The 24770-nt window shown below is 33.8% G+C and overlaps 1 protein-coding gene across 1 annotated transcript in view; it reads left to right on the top strand.

The window, feature by feature from the left end:
- Window positions 1-15682, top strand: part of LOC143254927 (dynein axonemal heavy chain 6-like) — a 29452-nt gene extending 13770 nt beyond the window's left edge. Inside the window, exons 5-7 of the mRNA XM_076509839.1 lie at window positions 8634-8777; window positions 9647-9856; window positions 13724-15682. Coding sequence (XP_076365954.1) covers window positions 8634-8777; window positions 9647-9709 — 207 coding nt within the window. The 3' untranslated portion in view covers window positions 9710-9856; window positions 13724-15682. The remainder of the gene's footprint in view (window positions 1-8633; window positions 8778-9646; window positions 9857-13723) is intronic.
- The last annotated feature ends 9088 nt before the right edge of the window (window positions 15683-24770 follow it).

Here is a 24770-nt window from a genome sequence, read left to right as displayed (position 1 = left end):
ACATCTGCTGAATTATAAGGAGGAAGCGGGGTATATTTGTACACTTGTATCTTTATTTTCCAGGATCCCCTACATATTGATTTCACTGGTTTCTACTTTGTGAAGAGTGTTGCCAAGACAAGTGTGCTTCTCTCAGTCCATTTCTATACTAGCAACTGATTTGGTACTTCTTACTGCTGATTTCAACAAGATCTGTAGAAATGATGTGTTCAGTAAGACCATCTGTGTGCTTTCTAGATGATATTACTATATTATCGTGGACTATCCTGAATAAAGCTAAAGGTGATTTTGCCTGTCCCTGCCGATCATCGGATTGAATAAATTGGGGTTGGTTTGTCTTTATAAATTTAGGGAACTTAGCTCACCTATTACACTGTTTCCAGAACACAGTTTCTCATGACTCTCATCCTGCATTTCCCCACCCTCAGATTTTACTAATGGAGCTAGGGAGTCCTTACCATACACAGTTTACAGTCCCTGTGGTATTGGACAAAGGCTTTTCCTCCAGAGTGTTAGATAAAAGAGCAAAGTTGGGGGTACTTCTACTTTGGTCGCTGGATGTCTTTCTCAAATGTCATTCAGAGTGGGACCATTCTTTGCAGGAGTCTATTCATAATTTCAGTTCATAGTTGACATGAAGCTATCTGGTTGGGGGGTGCATGGACCTTCTTTTTGATCAATGTCAGTTTTTTATATTATTTATGGAAGTAGATCCACCATCTCCTCATAATTCCAAATGTGAAGCACTCTGATCTTAGGTATTTAATTGAGCACAGGTTCAACATTCTCTACATAATTCCTGGGGCAAGCCAAATACTCCTTATCCATTTGGTTTTGGAGAGAGAATGAGTGTTCATAATTCCATACTAGATGATTTCTGTTTCTTTGATTGAGTGTAGCATGCATGATCCTGTGATTCTAAACATGGGGTGTTGCCTTCTGGACTAGTTCAGGTGGAAGAGAAAGTTTGTCCACTTCAGTGTTGCTTACTTTTTTGTTGTGGTTTTGGTGGTGCAAAACACATCATTCTATAACTACAGGTTGGGATTCAATCAAAAATGTGAATATGATATTGCAGTCTTGTAGCCCTAGGTGCCAATGTGAGATATAGGAACCAAGACCCCTTAATTCCAACCCTGAATTGTTGCAACTTTGACTGTCTGGTTGAGGCTGGCTTGTAATAATTACTCATGTACTATTCCACTATTGATATAGGAACTCAGTTCTGGGTGAAAAGCATACCTGTTCTGGATGTAGTATGGTTTCCCCACTTGTGTACTACTTTTTTCTTCATACATCACTGTTCTATGCAGACACTTTTTGTACAAATCATGCTCACACTGGCTCCTCTACCTTCTTAGGGTGGGATTCAAGTTATATTGTCAGCTGATGGTAAGTATGTTTTGGAAGTTAACATTTTCCTAAACGGAAAATGTATTTCCAATAATATTACCTTCATTGACTTCTCCTACCCTGCTTCCGCACTGAGAGCCAGTGTCAGTCTTGATAAATTAATTATATTATCTAAGTCAGATACTTATATATATAGTACCAAGATAGCGGACACATTAACAATGGTGGAGAAATTTGCAAATTAGATATTGCCATGGACATTTACGTGGGTTACAAAAGACTGGAGCATGTGAGACCAGTGCTTAAAAGTGCTTGCACAAGCCGATGGCAAAGAATGACTAAATTGTCAGTGGTGGTAAGTATTACTGAAAATACATTTTAAATTTACCAAAATGTTAACTTAAGTGACTATGAGAACAAAATATCAGTTTCAGGCAAAATGTTTGATATGATCATCTCTTCAATGACCTGTCTTAACCTGTTAGAGTGCAATTTATTTTCATAAATTTCAATTTAAGATAAAAAAAATAAGATTATAATATTTCATGAGATCTTATTGTTCATGAAAAAAAAAGCCTAATAACAAGTATACCCCAGTGGGTCAGCAGTAAATTTACAGATATCTGGGGTATAATTACTCAAGTTAAACAGAGTGCAGTTTGCTCATTGTACCCCTCGGTGTGGATTCCTGTACATGGTGAGGGGACCTCCCAGGGAAGGTTCTATTCTTTCAGTTTACCTCATCTGGGATCTAAATATCCATCCACATGTTTGCCGTGCTTGGCGACCCACGAAGGGGAGGAGAGGATCCTGGTGGTTGAGGGGTCCAACCCCAATTCACCACTTTGGCCTTAAAATCCTGTAGATTGGTGGCCTTTGGGTGGCCCCCCTTGGGTCATTCGGCTGGTCCACTTGGGCTAGAGTCAAGCAAATACCACTGTTGGAAGTTCTCAAGGGGTGTTGTGGACATTGTGTCTGATGCTGGTGTTTGGGTACAGTGCTCTAAAAACCCTGTCATTGATGCAATGTCCTTGCATAACACTGCAATGCGTCCCCTTGTAGGGCTTCATGGTGGGTGGGGTCAGTGGGTACCGAAATTTTCCTTTTTTCCTATGGATCCTCCAATAAAAAATTTAAATAAAATATTGAAAAAACAGTCAATAGGTGAACGACCACGTCTTGAAGACTGAGCAGCAATCTTCAACATCTATAAAACCTGTACCCCATTTTCTTATACTACATTCTCTTTCAGAAAAACCTTTAGGGCAAATGTCCCCCTTTTTTATTCAGAAGGGACTAGAGGGACTTGCTGGCACTCCAAAGTCAGTAAAGAAACTTCGATCTGGTGACATATTGGTTGAAACATCCACATCCCAACACAGAGAACTCCTCTTGAATTCAAAGGCAATTGGGAATGTACCTATTGAGGTTACCCCTCATGCTACCTTGAATTCATCACGAGGAGTCATTGTTGAGAGGGGCTTGAAGAACGTCCCCAAGCCAGAGATTCTCAGTGGTCTCTCCACTCAAGGAATTTCTGCAGTGAGGCGCATCTCCATTCGCAAAGACGGAGTTACACTGCTGACAAGAATCCTCGTTTTGACATTTACATCACCACATGCACCTGCCACCATCAAGGCAGGTTATCTAATTTGCAGAGTACGGCCGTACATTCCAAATCCTTTTCGATGTTTCCAATGTCAGAGGTTCGGCCACTCAAAGACGTCCTGTCGTGGTTCCCTGGCATGCTCGTTGTGGTGGCAAGGACCATGATGCCTATGAGTGTCACACAGACCCACATTGTGTAAACTGCAATGGTTCCCACCCTTCCTATTTTCGTTCTTGCCCAAAATATTTGGAAGAAAAAGAGGTGCAGAAAAACGACCCATAATATTAGTTATCCTGAGGCTTGGAAATTGCTGTCCGCCACTCCATCTCGGACATATGCTGCTGCACTTCATTCCACAACTACAGTGGGAGTACAGACAGATCTCTCTGTACCTCCAAGACAAACTTTTTCAAAACAAATAAAAAGCCTTTTGATCTCCATGGTTAAAAAGGTTGATGAATCGACTTCTACACCCATCTCTGTTCCTCCCATACAGTTTAACAAATCTCAGGATCCACATCCTTCGGTTGCATATACAGGCATTTCTTATGATACATCTTTTGCTCAAACCCCACGATGCAAAACAATCATTCGTTTACGTCCTCAGTCACTGAAATCCCCTTCCAACAACAAAGACCTGCCCCATCGACCCAGAGCAGGATCCATGGAGGTCAATAGACCTCCGAAAAAGGACAGTGAGGAAAAAAGATGTGGTCGTAAACAGAAGGGTTCTCTAGCCACTTCGCCTACCAATCATTAAAAATGGCCACCATGATACAATGGAACTGTCGAAGTTTACGTTCTAATCTGGATGATATCAAAACACTGATTGCTTCCTACCACCCTGCATGTCTTTCTTTACAAGAAACATTTCTGAAACCTGCTAATACAGTCACCATTCGGCAGTTTTCTGTACAGAAATGACAGGCTATGTGATGGACAAGTACATGGAGGGGGTGACACTATTGGTTGATCAGCATATTCCCACCCTGTCTTTGTCACTCAACACACCCTTGGAGGCCGTAGCCATCCGTGTTTCCTTGGGTCATACCATCACTGTTTGTTCTCTCTACCTGTCCCTTGGAGAGACATATGATCAATCAGACCTTGATGCTCTGCTCTCATTGAACAGTTGCCATCTCCATTTCTAATCCTGGGGGACTTTAATGGACATCATCTCCTCTGTTGGAGAAGTGCTGGAAATAATGGAAGTGCTGTTATTGATAGGAGGGGTCGCTCTGTAGAGCGTATGCTCTCTGATCACAATCTTTCTCTTTTCAATACTGGTTCTTCCACTTATTTTCATGCACCTAGTCAGTCCTTTACCGCTATTGATCTCTTGGTTTGCTCCCCTTCATTATTTTCCCATTTTTCATGGATGGTTGACAATAATCCACTAGGCAGTGTCATTTTCCTGTACTTTTGAGAGAGACTGGCCATGGTCGATGCCACCCTACCCGCATGCCCCAGTGGAACCTGGATCAGGCAGACTGGTCCATTTTCACTGCTCTCACAGAACAACTAGCATATCTTCTACCATCAGTTCCAAGGTCATATGGGACGGGATTTGAAAGGTCAGTGGGCACTACAATTCTGTCCCCCTCTCCATCTTACACTCTGATGGCCAAGAGGTAGCTGATGTCCGGAGCATCACCGATACTCTAGGTGAAAGCTCTTGCCGGGGTATCTAGCACTTCTGCTTGTTACTCCACCTTCTTGGCCATCAAGACTTGTGCAGAGCGTTCACCTCTTTCCTTTTGAACTGACTGTCTTTTTGACTATAATTGTCCCTTTACACTGTTGGAACTGAAAATGGCCCTACATGTCTGGCAGTACATCTGTTGGACCTGATGATGTACACTATGCCATGCTGTGCTATCTCTCTCCTGCTTCTCTTGATATTCTTCTAATTGTTTTTAACCGGATCTGGCAGGAGAATGTTTTTCCTAATGCTTGGTGCCAGGCTATTATCTTACCTTTCTCTAAACCTGGGAAAGATCCCAAGATTCCTTCACGCTATCGTCCAATTGTTTCGACAAGCTGTCTCTGTAAGACCTCAGAGAGGATGGTTAATGCTCGTCTTGTTTGGTTCCTCGAATCAAACAACCTCCTCTCGCCTACCCAGTGTGGGTTCTGATGACAGCATTCCACCATGGACCACCTGATTCAACTTGAGACATCAATCAGAGAAGCCTTTCTCAAATGCCAACATTTTGTTTCAATATTTTTTGACATTGAGAAGGCTTGTGACACAACATGGAGGTATGGCATTTTGCAAAACCTCTATATATATGGGTTACGTGGCCATTTACCTATGTTTATTAAAAAAATTTTTAATGGACAGGAGATTCCAAGTTCATGTGGGTTTGACACTTTCCTGTTCTTTTGTACAGGAACTTGGGGTCCCTCAGGGCTGTGTTTTGAGTGTCACACTTTTCAGTATAAAGATAAATGCCATCACTGAACAACTCCCTCTCACTGTTGCAAACTGGCTCTATGTTGATGACTTTCACATCTCGTGTCAGTCGTCAAACATGAGATATATTGAGTTGCAACTACAAACTACCCTCAGTCGTGTAATGAAGTGGACTACAGCAAACGGCTTTAATTTTTCTCTCTCTCTAAAACCGTTTGCATGCACTTTTGTCAACAACGAGGTATCTACCCTGATCCTGAACTCCATATTGGTGAAGTTTTGCTGCCAATGGTCCCTGAGACCAAGTTCTTGGGGCTTATCTTTGACCATAAGCTGACCTTTATACCTCACTTAAAGCAGCTATGGGTCAAATGCACAAGAGCACTGAACATCCTGCGTGTCCTCTCTACTGCCAATTGGAGAGCTGATCGATGTTCTATGTTAAAGATATATCGTGCTCTTATTCATTCAAAACTCGATTTTGGATCAATGGTCTATGGCTCTGCCAGACCCTCAGCTTTAAAGACACTGGAATTCATCATCAAGGACTTCAACTCTGCACTGGGGCTATCCACACCTCCCCAGTTCAGAGCTTATATGTAGAATCTCACAAACTTTCTCTGCACCTTTGCTGTTTGCAACTGTCTTTACTGTATTCTTCAAAACTTTGCTCCTTACCAAAGCATCCCACTTGGGGATGTGTTTTCCTTCCTCAATGGGCCTTACTTTTTCAAAACAGACGATCTGCCATTGCTCCTTTTGGCCTTTGCATCCAGGCACCATTGGATGAATTGGGTTTCTCCTTGGAAAACATTGCAGAATTCACTAGTCAGCCCATCCCACCATGGCTTATTACAGCCCCAAAATGTGACCTTTCTTTAAGTCATCTGAAAAAGGCAGATACTCTTGATTGGAAGTACCGTCTTTTATTTTTAGAACATCTTTCGAACAACCTTTCTATTCCAATTTATACAGATGGTTCAAAATCAGTTGACTCTGTGGGCTCTGCCATGGTTCGTTGAGGTTCGATAGTTGCGCACAGAATCCCCTCTACAGCTTCTGTGTTCACAGCTGAACTGTACACCATATACCTTGCCCTGGATCATATTGAAGCTGAGCAGTACTTTGACTGCACTATTTATACTGACTCCCTTAGTTCTCTGCTGGCCTTGGAATTACTTCACGTTGGCTCACACCCTGTTCTCGCTGATATTCAAAACTGACTAGCCCATTTCTCATTAACATCTACTTCTATCCAGTTTTTCTGGATACCAGGCCATGTTGGTATTTGCAGCAATGCACTTGCAGACATGGCAGCTAAATCTATCTGTTCTGGCACTATCACCACTGTGCCTATTCCGTACATGGACTATGGTCCTGTATTCAAGGCTTGGCTCCGTGCCAGCTGGCAGTCCACTTGGAGTGAGCAACGTGACAACAAGCTTTTTCAAATAAAACCCTATATTGGGCTTTGGCCGTCTAGCTCCCATAAGGTTCGGAAGGAGGAAGTTGTTATCACTAGACTACGCATTGGTTACAATTTTTTAACTCATCGTTTTCTTTTATCTGGAACTGATGCACCAGTGTGTAGTTTGTGTAACATTCAAATCACTGTAAGCCACATTTTACTTTCCTGTCATCATTATGACTCAGAACGATGGCACTATTTTAAACATGTTCTGTCCCAGGGTTTGTCTGTAACATTGGACAGTGTTATTGGTGATGGTGACTCTGTCCACCTTGATAAAGTTTTTAGTTTTTTAATGGCCATTAATCTTTATAATGTCATTTCAGTGTTTGATATTTATTCATTACACCTTTTTAATTGTGGTTCCCTTTTCAGTCTCAATCTCTCTAGTTCAATTTGACATTGCAAGATGGCCAGAACATTAAATAACTCGACACCAGGACTGGAAAGGCCAACTTCAGGTGACTAACGCTGCTGTTTGAACTACCCGTTAGTCGTCCTGGTGAGTTGTTATTACACTTTTGTTTTTTGCTGCATGTCATTTAACACTTTTATTACTTTACCTTTTAGTACTGGCCATAATGACACATAATCCAGAACCAGGACTGGAAATACCAACTTCAGGTGACTGACGGTGGTTCTTGTACTTACCTGTTAGTCTTCCTGGCAGGTTATGATCATTACCATTCTGCTACAGGAAGTCCTTTACAACTTAGTAGACTGGATGCCAACATTGGTTTTACACCATTTTATGTTTTTAATTGCTGTTTTGTTTTTACCTTTGTTTCCTTTTACGAATTTTACTACATTTATTTTACTTTTACCTTTTTTCAGGACATTCGGCTACTTTTTATGACGATTTTGTTAAATGTCTTTTGACACTTTTCTTATTTTACCTTTTGATAATGGCTGTTATGACAACATAACCTGCAACCAGAACTGGAAAGGCCAACTTCAGGTGACTGATGGTGGTTCTTGTACTTACCTGTTAGTCTTCCTGGTGGGTTATGATCATTACCATTATGCTAGAGAAAATCCTTCACGACTTCTCTTACTTTGCTTTCTTTCTTAACATTGTAGACTAGGTGTCAACATTGGTTTTATACTTTTACTGTTTTTCAATGATGTTTTGTTTTACCTTCATTCCCTTTTATGTATTTTATTACATTTAATTTATTTGTACCTTTTTACTGGACATTTGGCGCAGATAGCCTCGCTGATTTGTGCCATTAAACACCAAATCAATCAATCAGTAGCTCATTGTATTGCTTTGTGCTAAGAAAAACAACAAAGGCTAATACCTGAAATTAAATTTCTACTTGACCCATTATTTTCTGTAAATATGTATAGTAGTGTTATTATTTAATACAATATTTTATATGTGTATATATACTTATGTATGAATATTATTATTATATTGAAACCTTTAAGTTGAAATTTTACACTTATCATTTTATAAAACTGCTTTTACAGTTAATTTTTAACTTTCACTGAAACTTATAATCAGTTGTGTGTTGCAGGTATTCATACCTTTTCTTTTAAAGTTCTAATGTATCATATGATTAGGAGTTGTAGATAAATACAATTTTTGTTGAATATTTTTTTTTGCTTTCTGTAGTAGATGAAGAAGTGGGAAAAGAAATATTTTGAACTTCTTTCTTAAAACATTTACTTGGATGATATGTCATCTGGCCATCAGGATGTTAAGTTAGATAACTATTTATTAAAATACAGATGTATATGGACTTCAACAGTTTTTATATTTTTTTTCTGGGTTATTTTAACAGTGTGATTTTGAAAACATTAATCCAGAGCATCTAAGAACACAAACAACAGAGTATCTGAAAACTATTCATCAGATTGAAAGAGGTTTACCGGTTAATAGTGTTACTTTATCTCTGAAAGAAAAAGTTGAAGAAATGAAAGAAAAGGTATAGTCTGTTAGTTATATCTTGAAAAATATAGAGATTTAATTTATTTGTCTTGTTTGTTTCACTGGTTTTTATGTGCTTTTTTCCCTTCATTCATTTCCCTCCAAAAAAAAAAACCTTCGAAGATTTTTTGTTTATCATATATTTTATTGGATGTTTTGTCTCTTTATTACTCTAAGAGTGCATACTAAAGAGCACATGAATTGAAGAGTATCAGATGTGCAGATGATATTATATGTATTGCTATAAAGATTTTAATAAGCCAGAAATATTTTTTAACACTTTAATATTCAGTGTTAGTGGGAGGATAGAATCTTGTTAGAAATTATTTAGGTAATAATATTAATGAAACTTCTACTTAGGTTTTCTTATGTTAACTTTGCTCATTTCCAATTTGAGTTATGCTTTCAGATCGGTGGATCATTTTACTTCAACTCTTTACAATTTATTATATAATCATAGCATTTTATAAAATGTTTGTTACTTCTTGTTCATTTAATGTTCTGTTCCAGTAGCATATGATGGCTGTAAATATAACTTATATGATGAAACAAAAAGATTAAATTATATACAACACCAGATTCTTCAGTTATGTGACATTTTGAGGTAAGTTATAGGCTTGAAGGAACTCTATATCAACAGCAATAAAAAAACAGCAAGGTCTTTTAAAAGGTTTCCCATTCGTTGTGATATTTTTGTATTTAAAATGTATATTGCAAACTGTTTTTGAACAATTACCTTTGAAATTTTAAAAACTGGTCCCACTTGTTGCTGTATTTCTAATTTAACAAAAATAAACCTGCAAAAAGTGGATTAAAAATAAAGCAGTGAATTTTATTATAATTACTGATTACTTGTTTTATTTTTAGGTTTCAGTTATAACTTACCTCCGTAGCCCAGCCATGAAATCGCATCATTGGGATTTGATTTAAGGTGTCTTACAACAAAAAATAACTACTGATGGACCTCTTACTTTAAAGAAATTAGAAAAATTTAATGTTTTTTACTTTTTATGAAGCTATCCAAAAAATATCTAATCAAACAAGTTCTGAAAACAAACTGGAAGTGATTTTAAAAAGGTATGTTTAAAGATGTTTCTCTGATAATGCATATTTTGGAGTATTAATTCTTTTTGTATTATTCACATATGCAAGTGTAAGTCTCCATGCTTAACAAAGAATTGAAATTTGAAACTACAAAATAAAGTCACAGAAAAGAGAACTGATGAGATTGGTAACCAATAATCAGTATCAGAGTTGGCATTTAAGTAATATCTTATTACAAAACACAGAAAATATATAATTATTTGACACCAATTTCTGGTCAGTGGGATCAACAGAAATGAAAGGTTGGTGATTGTATTTTATTCTTATAGACTGATTTTGAAAATAAAAAGTACACAAGTAAGATTATTATAAAAAGTAATTTTAGTATGTATACTGTAATTTCTAATGGTAAGAAAATGTCATGTAGATTATGTTTCTGTTTCATTGTTTTGACTTTTTTTAGTTATTTCTGATTAAAACCAAAAAAATTAATTTATTAATGAAAAGCAAATATTCCCTAGAATTTTCTCAGCATTTACAATAATACCAAATCTATAGTTTTAAATGTTCAAACTAGTTTCTTTAGCAACAAATATCTTCCATGATTTAATTAAAATATGTAAGCAATACAAACTGATGAGGGTTTGAAATACAAGAATCCAAGGTCAAGAGACCTTTGTGAAGAAATAACACACAGCCATTACAAAATGGTTAATTTCTATGAGATACAGTTAGAATACTAACTGTATTAGTGACTGTTAGTCATTGATCTTGCTGTTCCTCTTTTGTTTACATATCTTGATTTACATGTATATAGTTTCTAAATACTTTTATGTGTAATACATTTTTCACTTGTTTTATTTTAAAATTATACTTCTTGAAAGTCACAGAAATCACTACTTTGAAACATAATTATTTTTGTTGTATACATAATGAATAAATAAGTATTGTTATTAAAACTTCTGTATTTTATCACTTAAATTTAGTAATTCCAAAAAACAAACATATACAATAAATTAATTCTTAGGTTTACAACCTGAATACAGTAGTTGAGGGTTCTTGCCACACTTCATATCCTTATTAACAAATGAAGTTGAAACCCAGATTTGTGGATTTCATCATGTGGTGACTTAGTTGGCTGAACATCTGCAATATTTGTAGAATTCTGGGTTTAAATTTCTCTTCTTCTGAATTGAGATTATTATTTTTTACTAAAATTTTATTAATTTTCATAAAGTTTTTGTAAATGTTAAGTAACTGTCATCCCCCATCTTTGCTTATTTATGTTGTTTTTTGGTATAAAATTAGGAAAATAGTTTGGTTATTTTCCTGTAATATGTTTTTCATAAAGTTATGAAAGAAAATATAGTATAATCATCTACAAATATATAGTAACAACTCATGACTGTCTTTTAGACTGTTACCATTAGGTGTGTAGTAACAATGTATAATAGTTTTTAGATTGTTATCATCACAGTAAGTGGTTAGTTGTTCATTTCCCACAAGAATATGTGTTAAGTATGTTTTAACTTACCTGTTATGATTTACTTTCTTGTGTTGTAGCCCTTTAAACAAACATTTTGAATTTTGGTCGCTCAAAGTAAGATGTTTAGGTGAATTGCCTTTCAGTGTAGTCACGAAGAAAATGTGTTCTGAAGCAGAAATTACAATTATATTGAGGTTTATTTATATACTGCTACTGTTCAGTGTTTAAATTACAACATAAAAATAGTACAGAAATGAGAAAGGAAATAACTACATTTTTTTACATAAAATGCACTAGTTTGAAAATAAAATCCTAGAACCTTGTTATAGGAAATTAAAACATCAAAACAGAATTAAATTGTGATATTCATACATAATGTTTTAGATACAGGAATAGAGGATGTAATATCTTCATAACTATATAAAACAAATATCTGGTTTAAGTAAACTTATGATGTGAAAATTCAGGCATAATGTGCTTCATCGATCAAAGGTATCGTACATTGAGCTGGTAAGTTGAAGATATATTTAAAGATAATTGAGAAAATTACTAGTGATAAAATAATCTCATAAGCTTTGTTTAAAACTATAATGCCATAATAAATGTTGAGTGATGGGTACTTCTAAATAGATTCATTTGGAAGCATAGTATCCATAATTTACTACATGTTTGTTACTATATGATTTAAAAATTGAGCAAATGTTGTGAAATTTTAATATTTAATTTTTAGTTTCTTTTGATCAAAAGGAAAATTAATTATGAGTTGTATTAACCTTGGTACATCTACTTTTGAAATCTGTACTAGATTTTTAGCTGAAGATGTATGATTATAGTTGTGTTATACATGAATGGTATGATAAAACTTATTGTCTATCATAAAGTGGTCCTGTTTTAATTTTTAGTTAAACTTAAAATTATTTTTGTGAATATATGTAAACAAATAAAAAACTGAACATAGCATTTAATATTTTAATCAATAAATTAGAAACAAGTTTCAGTAATGTTTAAAAGCAGTTATTATAGTATCTCATTAACAGTGGCAAGCACAAAAAGTGTGATTTAGTTTCTCTTATATTCTTCTAACTGTAAACCTATATTGGGTCAGCAAAGAAATATTTGTAAAAAATCATCAGTAGTTGTATTGTGTGTTGCTCAAAACCACCAGTCTATAAATCACTGATATAAATAGCATTTTGACTGAGGATATTTGTGTCTCATGTCCAGATGACCTTGTGGGCCTTTGTTTTGAGTTCAAAAGCCCTGTTAGCAACAGTGTGCAGCACACAAATTGTACTGTTGAGATGCTTTGTGTTTTTCTTACTGGCAAGTGGAAACCCATAATGCCACCAAACAAATATTTGTTAAAATTATATTTTATTTTGTGACATAATTTTGCACAAACTACCAAACTGTAAATCATTTTTAAAATCTTTATATAATTAGCTGCCAGTTTTATATAACTACAATAAAATTCTGTACAAACTTTAAATAATAAAATATTTTAATTTTTTTTCATACATTTAAAATAAAAACACATGTAGTAGTTGTAAATACAGTATTTGAAATCAGGACATTAAAAATTCTGCCCTAATGAGAACATGGCTCACACTCCTGTACTCAGCCTGATATTCTAAAAACAAAATATTCATGTCCTCATAAGTAATTCTGTTCTCACATAATAATTCTTCACTCATAAAAGGCTCATTACACAATACTTCATCTCTAGGTCACAAAAACACAGCATGTTATGACAATCTTGCATACTATCATCTCATATACCACAACAAACCAAGTGTTGAGCCAAGTAATTACAAAGATGGTTTAATTTAGTATCTGCTCAGCTCAGATGCCCTTCATGAGGAGGAAGAACATATTGGTCACTATATTTCTCATCTTGAGACTTGAACCTTAGCTGTGTAATGCTTTGGGAATAGTACCCCATCAAGTGAATTACCAGAATTCAAGTCAGGGAGATAACACCTATTCTGACCAACCACTACAACAGTGATCATGTTTTTCACCTTATTGATTCATGTGGTCTGTTAGAACTAAGAAAGCTAGGCAAGAACCTAAATAAATCAATTTTCTAAAATATTATTGTTTAGTGATGTATATGTTTCAGGTTAAAAAATCACCAAAATGCATGCAATCAAAATATTAATCACAGTATGTTTTAAAATTCTCTCAGCTCAATATATTACTTTTCATACTTATTTTTTATATTTGTGCAGCTAGTTTTGAAAAATACAACTGAAAACTATACAATTAATAAAACTGTATGTCAATATTTCAAACTTACAAGATTTTAAATTTCAGTATGGCAAATCTTGAATCTAAACAATCTTTTTGACTTTAGGAATTAATAATGTCTTCTTTAGACCTAATTTTAATATTTTTTTTGCTTTTTTTCTTAGGTGTAACAACAGATATGTTTGAAGATTTTGAAGTGAATTCTTCATCTTTGTGTTTACTAGGAACTAATCTGATATTCTTGTACTACTATTATGCTTGAAAGTATCTACTGTGTGTATTCCTATACATAGACTGTGTAAATATATTTGCTGGCCTCTCGTGCATATCCCTGTGAATAGTGACTGCTATCATCTTATCTCTGTACTTACCTGTGAAGATCTGTACTGTTTTCTTCAAAGTGTATGTTCTTCAGGTAAAAGAACTAACCATTTCCACATGTGCTGATATCAGGAGGCTACATACTCTTATCTGTCTTTGTCTTTGAATTTCAACACTAAAGTTCTAAGCTAATTTTAATAATGAGTATACTTTGAAATATCTACATTTATTTTTTAATTTAATAAAATGTATGTTTATATTTACTGCATATAATTCTACTGTAACAGTGGATTTTAAGATAAAGGTTTGTATAAGTATGTACTTTTTCCATAGATTTTAAACATCCTTACTTAACTATGTTCTGTATTTTAAATGTCTTTTATTATAAACTGTAATTGCACCAATTTCTTCTTCAAAATTTAAAGTTGCTTATCTTGCATTAATTTCCATACTATTAAATTTATTATAATATTTTAAATTAAATGAATAAAATGCATGTGGATAATTATTAATCTGTTTCAGAGTTATCCATAAACATCTTCACTAGAAATAATAGTAAAATTACTTAGTTTTCAGACATAAATATTTATCACAATTACAATTAATGAGTAAATCAAAGTTGTAGTATCCAGATGTGACTAAATTGTATTTACATTCTGTGATTATGAGTAAATCAAAGTTGTAGTATCCAGATGTGACTAAATTGTATTTACATTCTGTGATTATGAGTAAATCAAAGTTGTAGTATCCAGATGTGACTAAATTGTATTTACATTCTGTGATTATGAGTAAATCAAAGTTGTAGTATCCAGATGTGACTAAATTGTATTTACATTCTGTGATTATGAGTAAATCAAAGTTGTAGTATCCAGATGTGACTAAATTGTATTTACATTCTGTGATTATGAGTAAATCAAAGTTGTAGTATCCAGATGTGACTAAATTGTATTTACATTCTGTGATTATGAGTAAATCAAAGTTGTAGTATCTAGATGTGACTAAATTGTATTTACATTCTGTGATTATGAGTAAATCAAAGTTGTAGTATCCAGATGTGACTAAATTGTATTTACATTCTGTGATTATGAGTAAATCAAAGTTGTAGTATCCAGATGTGACTAAATTGTATTTACATTCTGTGATTATGAGTAAATCAAAGTTGTAGTATCCAGATGTGACTAAATTGTATTTACATTCTGTGATTATGAGTAAATCAAAGTTGTAGTATCCAGATGTGACCAAATTGTATTTACATTCTTTGATTATAAGTAAATCAAAGTTGCAGTATCTAGATGTGACTAAATTGTATTTACATTCTGTGATTATGAGTAAATCAAAGTTGTAGTATCCAGATGTGACTAAATTGTATTTACATTCTGTGATTATGAGTAAATCAAAGTTGTAGTATCCAGATGTGACTAAATTGTATTTACATTCTTTGATTATGAGTAAATCAAAGTTGCAGTATCTAGATGTGACTAAATTGTATTTACATTCTGTGATTATGAGTAAATCAAAGTTATAGTATCCAGATGTGACTAAATTGTATTTACATTCTTTGATTATGAGTAAATCAAAGTTGCAGTATCTAGATGTGACTAAATTGTATTTACATTCTGTGATTATGAGTAAATCAAAGTTGTAGTATCCAGATGTGACTAAATTGTATTTACATTCTGTGATTATGAGTAAATCAAAGTTGTAGTATCCAGATGTGACTAAATTGTATTTACATTCTGTGATTATAAGTAAATCAAAGTTGTAGTATCTAGATGTGACTAAATTGTATTTACATTCTGTGATTATGAGTAAATCAAAGTTGTAGTATCCAGATGTGACTAAATTGTATTTACATTCTGTGATTATGAGTAAATCAAAGTTGTAGTATCCAGATGTGACTAAATTGTATTTACATTCTTTGATTATGAGTAAATCAAAGTTGCAGTATCTAGATGTGACTAAATTGTATTTACATTCTTTGATTATGAGTGAATCAAAGTTGCAGTATCTAGATGTGACTAAATTGTATTTACATTCTGTGATTATGAGTAAATCAAAGTTGTAGTATCTAGATGTGACTAAATTGTATTTACATTCTGTGATTATGAGTAAATCAAAGTTGTAGTATCTAGATGTGACTAAATTGTATTTACATTCTGTGATTATGAGTAAATCAAAGTTGTAGTATCTAGATGTGACCAAATTGTATTTACATTCTGTGATTATGAGTAAATCAAAGTTGTAGTATCCAGATGTGACTAAATTGTATTTACATTCTGTGATTATGAGTAAATCAATGTTGTAGTATCCAGATGTGACTAAATTGTATTTACATTCTGTGATTATGAGTAAATCAAAGTTGTAGTATCCAGATGTGACTAAATTGTATTTACATTCTGTGATTATGAGTAAATCAAAGTTGTAGTATCTAGATGTGACCAAATTGTATTTACATTCTGTGATTATGAGTAAATCAAAGTTGTAGTATCCAGATGTGACTAAATTGTATTTACATTCTGTGATTATGAGTAAATCAAAGTTGTAGTATCCAGATGTGACTAAATTGTATTTACATTCTGTGATTATGAGTAAATCAAAGTTGTAGTATCCAGATGTGACTAAATTGTATTTACATTCTGTGATTATGAGTAAATCAAAGTTGTAGTATCTAGATGTGACCAAATTGTATTTACATTCTGTGATTATGAGTAAATCAAAGTTGTAGTATCTAGATGTGACTAAATTGTATTTACATTCTGTGATTATGAGTAAATCAAAGTTGTAGTATCCAGATGTGACTAAATTGTATTTACATTCTGTGATTATGAGTAAATCAAAGTTGTAGTATCCAGATGTGACTAAATTGTATTTACATTCTGTGATTATGAGTAAATCAAAGTTGTAGTATCCAGATGTGACTAAATTGTATTTACATTCTGTGACTATGAGTAAATCAAAGTTGTAGTATCTAGATGTGACTAAATTGTATTTACATTCTGTGATTATGAGTAAATCAAAGTTGTAGTATCTAGATGTGACTAAATTGTATTTACATTCTGTGATTATGAGTAAATCAAAGTTGTAGTATCCAGATGTGACTAAATTGTATTTACATTCTGTGATTATGAGTAAATCAAAGTTGTAGTATCTAGATGTGACTAAATTGTATTTACATTCTGTGACTATGAGTAAATCAAAGTTGTAGTATCTAGATGTGACTAAATTGTATTTACATTCTGTGATTAAGTGTTGTGCACATTTTTCTCTCTTTTTTTTCTGACAGCTAAATAATCCATTATATATCTAACCACCAATCCATCCAGTCACAAATATATCATATAACTTAATTTCTTTGTTTGATAATAATCTAAGATTTTAAAACATATGACAACAATATGTTATTGATGTAGATATGAACGATTTCCAATAGTTGGGCAAAATTCACCAAAGCAAGTCTTCTCTGAGAAGAATATTATAAATTTGTTGATGAAATAATGAGATTTGGTGATAATTATTTGGAAGTCAGTTCATGGTGGCTTCTTTTTCTTCTGTGATCAATATTTAGGTTTTTCTGAAAAATGTCAGGCATATTTTAAGCCACTTATACTGACTGGAATATAGTGTACATTGTGACTGTAAAAATTAAATAACCTTTAAATCTTAAAAGATTTGAAAATCTTCTAATTTTCCTAAAAGTTTGGCTTTTAGTTTATATATATTATTATGATCCTGCATAATACTAATAATAAAAACATGATAATTCTGCAATTTTGTAGTTTTATAAATATATACTATAATATTAAAAAAAATATATATATTAATGTTTATATAATGATTTACAAAAGTGTATAATATATGAAATCATTCTTGGTAGATCCACATGGGAACTGTGTTCCTAATTCATTGTAATTACTTTAAATGTAATATTTTGTAATACAGCTTCAGGTTATAAATTCAAAGTTGAAATTCTTACTAGATGTACAGTTACAAAAGTTAACTGTTCCAAGATCAGTTGCACCAAAACTTGTTTATATTTTAAAAATGGTTTTAAGCAGTTCTAAAGAAGAACAAGGCTTACAGTAGTTAAAACTAATTATTAACCTTAAACTTACTGACTGTTTAGATTCATAAAACAAACTAATAATAGCTTATAACAGAAACCTACAATTAAAATCTGGTTCAAAAACTTTTTTTTAATTTGATACAAAAGATGTCTGTTTGAATGGCCACTCAAACTAAACTAAAACAAACTTCTAAAAAAAATACTTTTTTCTCTCTCTTCCTAATGGAAATTTGAGACCTTTTATATTGGACCCCAGAAAACATTATAGAGAGTGCATGTGATAAAAAAAACACATTAGTTTTACATCAATGATCAGAAAATACTTCAGTGTCTCTTGATTAACTACTTACAAAAGTACGGCATCATTGCAATATTGTTTCCATTACTGAAAAGGTACTTGGTTACCTGATCTCTGTATGTAGTAAATATAAGTTTCACAACCTAAAATGTGACTTGTTGAAGGTAGGACAAAAACCATTATATTAAGGGACACTAAAAGGTACACTTACACTGTCTTATCCACTAAATTGAACTAAACACTTAAAAAAAATACCTGAAAGCCAGACACTTTTGTTCAAATCAGAACATATTGCAGTAGAATATATATACTCTTCAAAAAAAGAAACACAAAAGGGTTATTTTTGTTATTTTAAAGAGAAATATATGTAATAACGTTACAAGCTCAGAGTATGTGATGTTACACGTGTTAAGGCACTGATTGTCAGACCAAAATGACAATAAAAGTTGTGCACTTTAAAATGGAGAAAAACATCGGATTTTTCGCCAAAACGCATTTGTGTCCAATAAATTTGTTTGAGAGATCTGCAAGTGCAACATGTGCAAAATCCCTATAAAAGTGACTGGTTCTCGGTTTCTATAGCTCAGTGTTAAGCCACTGACATGCAATACAGTTACGCCAAGACTGACTGAAGCACAACGCAACAACGCCATTGGTCGCTTGGAAGCAGGCAAATCTTGATCAGATGTTGCCAGAGCTGTGAATGTCCACCCAAGCACCATCACAAGGCTATGGAATCGTCACCAACAACATGGATCAACTTGTGACCGTCCACGATCTGGCAGACCTCGTGTGACCACGCCCACACAAGATCGCTACATCCAGTTATGTCACCTTCGGGATAGGACCACCACTGCGAGTCTACTGCCTCAACCATACCAGGGCTGTGTATGATTTCCGATCAGACCATACGCAACCATCGACGAGATTCTTAGGCCCCATGTGCAACCAATCATGGTGAACGTCAACGACGTTTTTCAACATGACAACGCCCATCCTCACACCACAACATCAACGTTCTTCCCTGGCCCTCCAGATCACCAGATTTAAACCCCATCAAGCATCTTTGGGACGAGTTGGACCGACGTCTGAGACGGCAACAACCTCAACTGCAGACTCTACTTCAGCTTGCAGCAGCTTTGCAGGCTGAGTGGACAGCCATTCCACAGGATGTGATTCGTCATCTCATCGCTTCCATGGGCAGGAGATGCCAAGCAGTTATTGATGCTCACGGGGGCATACACGTTATTGATGTTGAGTGACGTTAAACTTCAACTAGTGAGCGTGGACTTCGCCTTTGCAGACTTTGGATGTTCAGCAGTGAATGCGCAAAGTTTCACACATGTCATACAGAACTACCCGGAATAAACTTGTTAACAATTTGTCTCATATTTTGCCTTTTGTGTTTCTTTTTTTTGAAGAGTATATGAATAATGTATATATTGTATTTTATATTGTGTCATATTAAACTATCAGTAATTATTAACATATTACTTATTTTATAACAGTTCCTGTGTAATCTAACCTGAAAACCTAATTATCATAGTTTTTTCAGGGTGTGCTATTTGAGGTACTTTCAGAACAGTTCACAACTATTTACAGTTGTTCCAGTTTTGATGTATGTGTTGAAGGTTTTAACATCTGACTTCAACTCTCTTCATCAAATACTTTTAATATTTTGTACTGCTGCCTTGTGTATGATGAAATATGGAATATAAAAAAAAAACTGGAGAATAAAACATTGGAAAATGTCCAGAATAATAAGTTTTCATTGATAATTGATAAATCACCAACCAATAACTTTAAAAATTGTTGGATGTTTTAGTTGATTATCTTGCCCCTAAAGCTAAATATTTAAGTGAAACACAATGAACCATTGAGTATGATAAAAGCTGATATTGAGTCCTTGTATTATGAAAGTATTAAGCTATGGGAAAAGCAAAGATTTATACACATGGTAGAACATAACATTATTTATAGGACTAAAGAATGTATTAAAGACAAGGTTATAAGAGGTGACCAAACTTCTTAACATAAATGGGGTTGTCAACACATTAAAGGCTGTGATAATCCAAGTTATTTTTTGTATTTCTTTAGTTTAGAGTTGGACTTAAGATCTCTCATGTATTGGACAAGTGCTCTAATGTCAGGTTTTTATGAATGTGGGCCAGATTATTTACAGTGGGCAATAACTTTCAACAACAAACAAGTAGCACACAGTCCACTTGTTTTAAAATAATGTATTAAAACAAGTCAAACATATATACAAATGTTCAGTATACTCTTGTATTGCAGTTGTATTCAGTACTTTAAATAATTATCTCTTTTTCATCATAACTCTATACAAGCTGGTTTATTTACTTTAGAACATAGTTTGACAAGATGCATTATTATTGTCTGAAATTTTCACAACTAATAGAATGACAGATTTTCAACAAAAGACAATTTTATCCTAACCCCATGTACACATATTCATAAAAATCTTGAATCACACCTGTGGAAAATATATTTTATTTGTCAGTAACCTTGTGTGTATATAAAACATTTTATAAATCTTTTATAAAGATTTGGTTGGTTAAAGTAGTGGCTGTACACAAAGTTTAAGGCATTATGAAAAATGTGATGAGATGTTCCTTTGTAATTTGTATGTTGTTTGGAGTCAGTAATCAATATGTAAATAATATTTAGGATATAAAAATAAGGGATAATGAACATATCTTTATTGTTCCACTATTTTCTGTAGTCTTGTACCCACTCTTTAAAAAACAGTTTTTCAATTTTTTAAATTCTTGAACACTTAAGATAGCTTGCTAAAGTTTTGTAGGGTTTTTATGGAAATTTGAACATTTTTCTGGATGTCTTAAGCATATGTAAGAAACAAAAAATATTATTGAAGCCTGTACTTTGTTGTGTATTGATTTCATAAATTTCGTATTTTATTTTAATGATGAGCACATAAGACCTTGTTTGGAAATTAATATAATGAGAGTCAATGAACTTTTGTACAAATGTTTTGTCAGCTTTGTTTACGTCATTAAAAAATTAGTATTACATGTATGATTTTTGTTAACAACAAATTATGTACCCTACTTTAAAATAAAATTGTTTAGTATTAATATTATTTATTTAAAACTAGTATATTAATATTGGATTACCTAGGGTTGAATTACTGAATGTGATATAGCTTTTTTTATTTAGTTTTTAACATACAAAATAGTAATATAGATGTATGTAACAGAATTTAACAAATATCATTACCAAATTAAAGTTTCATTATTTTAGAAAACCTTTTTAATTATGAAATAAAATTACTGGAAACTATTATAATTTTAAATTTGCAATGCATGCTTGAAATAAATATTAAGAAAGAATGAAAACAATTAGCTGTGTAAACTTCATGGTATATTTTATTTGTAGTATTGAAAATTTCCTTGTAATTTAATATGTATCATGTGCAAAAACAATTAAACACTGGTGTAGGAATCCAGATTGTAAAGGCATTTTTTTAGCTTAGAATATGGATAATCCACCTAAAATGTTGCTTGTTCTGCCTTCCCAGCTTCTGTCCTTGGAAATTGTTTTGTAATTTAAATGATCCAGCAGGTATAACATGTGTAAAAAAATTTAAATAATATCCATATTTTCTTGAGATCACCAGGAATAACAGTTTTGAGTGTTTGAAACAGTTGAGATACCACTGTGTTGTGTATGCTGATATTGTAAGTGCAAGATTCCAATATGTATCTCTTGTAGGTCATCATGTAATAACTCTTCACTGGTAAGAGTATGACATAATTATGTGATGCATGTGACTTCCTCTGCACTCATCTACTGTATTATCATTTCTTGGTTAGCAGCATTTGAGCTCATACATGCTCTTTTGTTTGTTTATTGCTGTATGTATGATTTTTTTTTCTCATGTAGTTATTCTTTGCCTTAATCTTATTTCTTCAACCTGATTTTTATGTTCATATTTATCCCATACCTTTGATTTTTCCCATACTGTAGGACTTTTACTTTCCCTATTCTTAACATTCTTACACTTTCTTTCTGGATGCATCACCCTCCCAGACATCTTATCCTTCCAGATTGGGGCATTAATGTGGTTCAAATTTCCTTTTTTCTACCCCTGTTTAAATCATTTTTCTCATTTTCCAGGTTTAATTTTTTCTTTAAATCATATTTCCTTTTTCTCATATCCTGTGAATGCTAAAGATCATATTTGTTTACCATTGAAGTTTCACCTATCCTTTATTAACCTACTTATATTCTCCTTTATTCAGATTGTTTCTTTCTCTCAAAAACTTTGGCAGCTTAGAAGGGATGTTCTTTCTTTTCTCCTATTCCCATCTTTGTTTTTGACCAAGATTCAAATATGCTTCTGTGTCTGGTCAAGGCTCTTCATTCTTATATAGCCTGTACTACTAACTTGCAGAGTACAGTTTCCACCTCTTTATCCTCTGACAATCTTCCACCTTTCATATCTTCCACCCTATGGTTAGGTTGGCCTATTCTTCCCTACCTCCTTCCTCGAAGACTTTGTCCTCATTGTCCTCTCAACAGATATGACACCTCACTTTCTCCACTGGTTTTCATCTGCATTGTCCAGTGGAGGAAAATATCCAATCTGACATATGGACCATTACCTGTACAGGTTCACCTCTCACTATCTTTATCATATCATGTTTTCCTCTTCATTGGTGTCTCGTGTACCACTTGTGGCTGTTATTCAGGCTTGCAACTCTAGCTGGTAAGTGTTTATTCATACTTTCTTTCTTTCAAGGGGGCTTATATTTACTTTATATCACATGGATTCCACTCTGTAGTGAGTGATACCTGACAAGATATTCTTGACTCTAAATCCACATTGTACAGCCATGTTGACTTGCACTTTATCTTCCATGCTTTGCATACTGACTGCAAAAATGTGTACCACAAGATTGTTTAAATATGAATAACTTTGCAGTATTTTGCTTTGTAGACATGTCTGTCTCGGACTGGTATTACCCATGGACTGTGTGGGTAAAGCAGGAGATTGCTGTCCATGCCAAGAGGGAATAATTTGTTATGGTCTGTTTTTCAAAATAAGGTTTTGTGGTCACTCATCACAATGTTTCCTGTGATAACATTCCTCTGGACTATCTGATGCATTGTCACCTTCCTTTCTTCAAGTGGAGTATGGAATTCATTGACACATTCCAGTTCCAAGTTGCTGGAATGGTTGTGCATCCTCACTGTGGAGATGAGGTGTTCCACAAGATTGCTTGTAGGTGAATATATCTGCAGTATTTTGCTTCATAAACATGTCTGTCTCAGATTGTATTGCCCATAGACTGCTTGGGTAAAGCAGAAGAAGATTGCTATCCATGCCTGGTGTGAATAACTCATTATGGTCTGTTTTTGAAAGTAATGTTTAGTGGTCACTCATTGCAATGTTTCTTGTAATAAATTCCTCTGGACTCTGCAATGCATTCTCACCCTCTTTTCACCATGTGGAGTATTATAATCTTTGCCACATTTCAGTTCCAAGTTACTAGGGTGGTGGAGTATCCCTTGTCCTCTCTTTTATAGGGATGTTATTGCCATTTGGATGTTCCCATTCTGTTTCACAGTTGAAAGGGTTGATTGCATGCAATAGACATCCTTTTGATACCAGATGTCAAGTATCTGGACTGATAGCTCAGAGCTAATCCTTGTGTCATACCCAAGAATCAGAGTGGTTTTCACTCTCCCAGTTCTTGGGTTTGAGATGAAGATGATATGATCCCCATCTTACTCTCACATAAATACCTGTACCCCAGAAAAAGGATTTGGATGTAGTGGGCTTACTGAGTATGGTCCACTGTACCATAGCCACTTTTACCCACTTCGTAGGATTGAGTTACAATATCTTTTGCTGGTTAGGATCACCTTCCTACAACATTCTGTCCCTCTTGATGTGCTCTTCTTAATTTCCACCTTTATATCTTACACAGTTCACACATGGGTGAAAAGTATATGTGACTCAGAAATGGTGTGCTTCTCTTCTTCTAGTCTTTAAATCTCTCATTTTCAGGGGTATACATCACATGCTTGCACTGATCCTTTTTTTATTTTCAATATGGATTCTAACTTATTTTGTGAAAGGAGGTATATAATGTATCAGAAGTTATAATTTTCGTACACTGAAAATGTATTTCTTTGAGTAATTACCACTTCCTCCACACTTTTCTCCAGTGCTGACATTTCAAAGTGGTAGTTTGTTAGAGGACTGAAGAGAGAATCAAACATGTCATGTGAGCATATCATTATCCTATCGGTGAAGAGGTTACACATGATGATTTTCATGAGACACATGTTGGAATCATGCAATGTGAATATGGAAAGGAGGGGGAATGCATGCATTATGCACAAATGAACAGCACCGAACAAGAATAGCTAATCTTGTGAGAGAAGTATAAGTGTGTATCAGAAGTACATTTTCAGAATGGGAAATTATAACTTGTAACTATCATGTGTGTTGACAAAACAGATACAGCTTTTAAAATAT

The sequence above is a fragment of the Tachypleus tridentatus genome, chromosome 7 (genome assembly GCF_004210375.1).
Source record: "Tachypleus tridentatus isolate NWPU-2018 chromosome 7, ASM421037v1, whole genome shotgun sequence".
NCBI classification, from domain to species: domain Eukaryota; kingdom Metazoa; phylum Arthropoda; class Merostomata; order Xiphosura; family Limulidae; genus Tachypleus; species Tachypleus tridentatus.
This window is presented reverse-complemented; position numbering and strand designations above follow the sequence as displayed.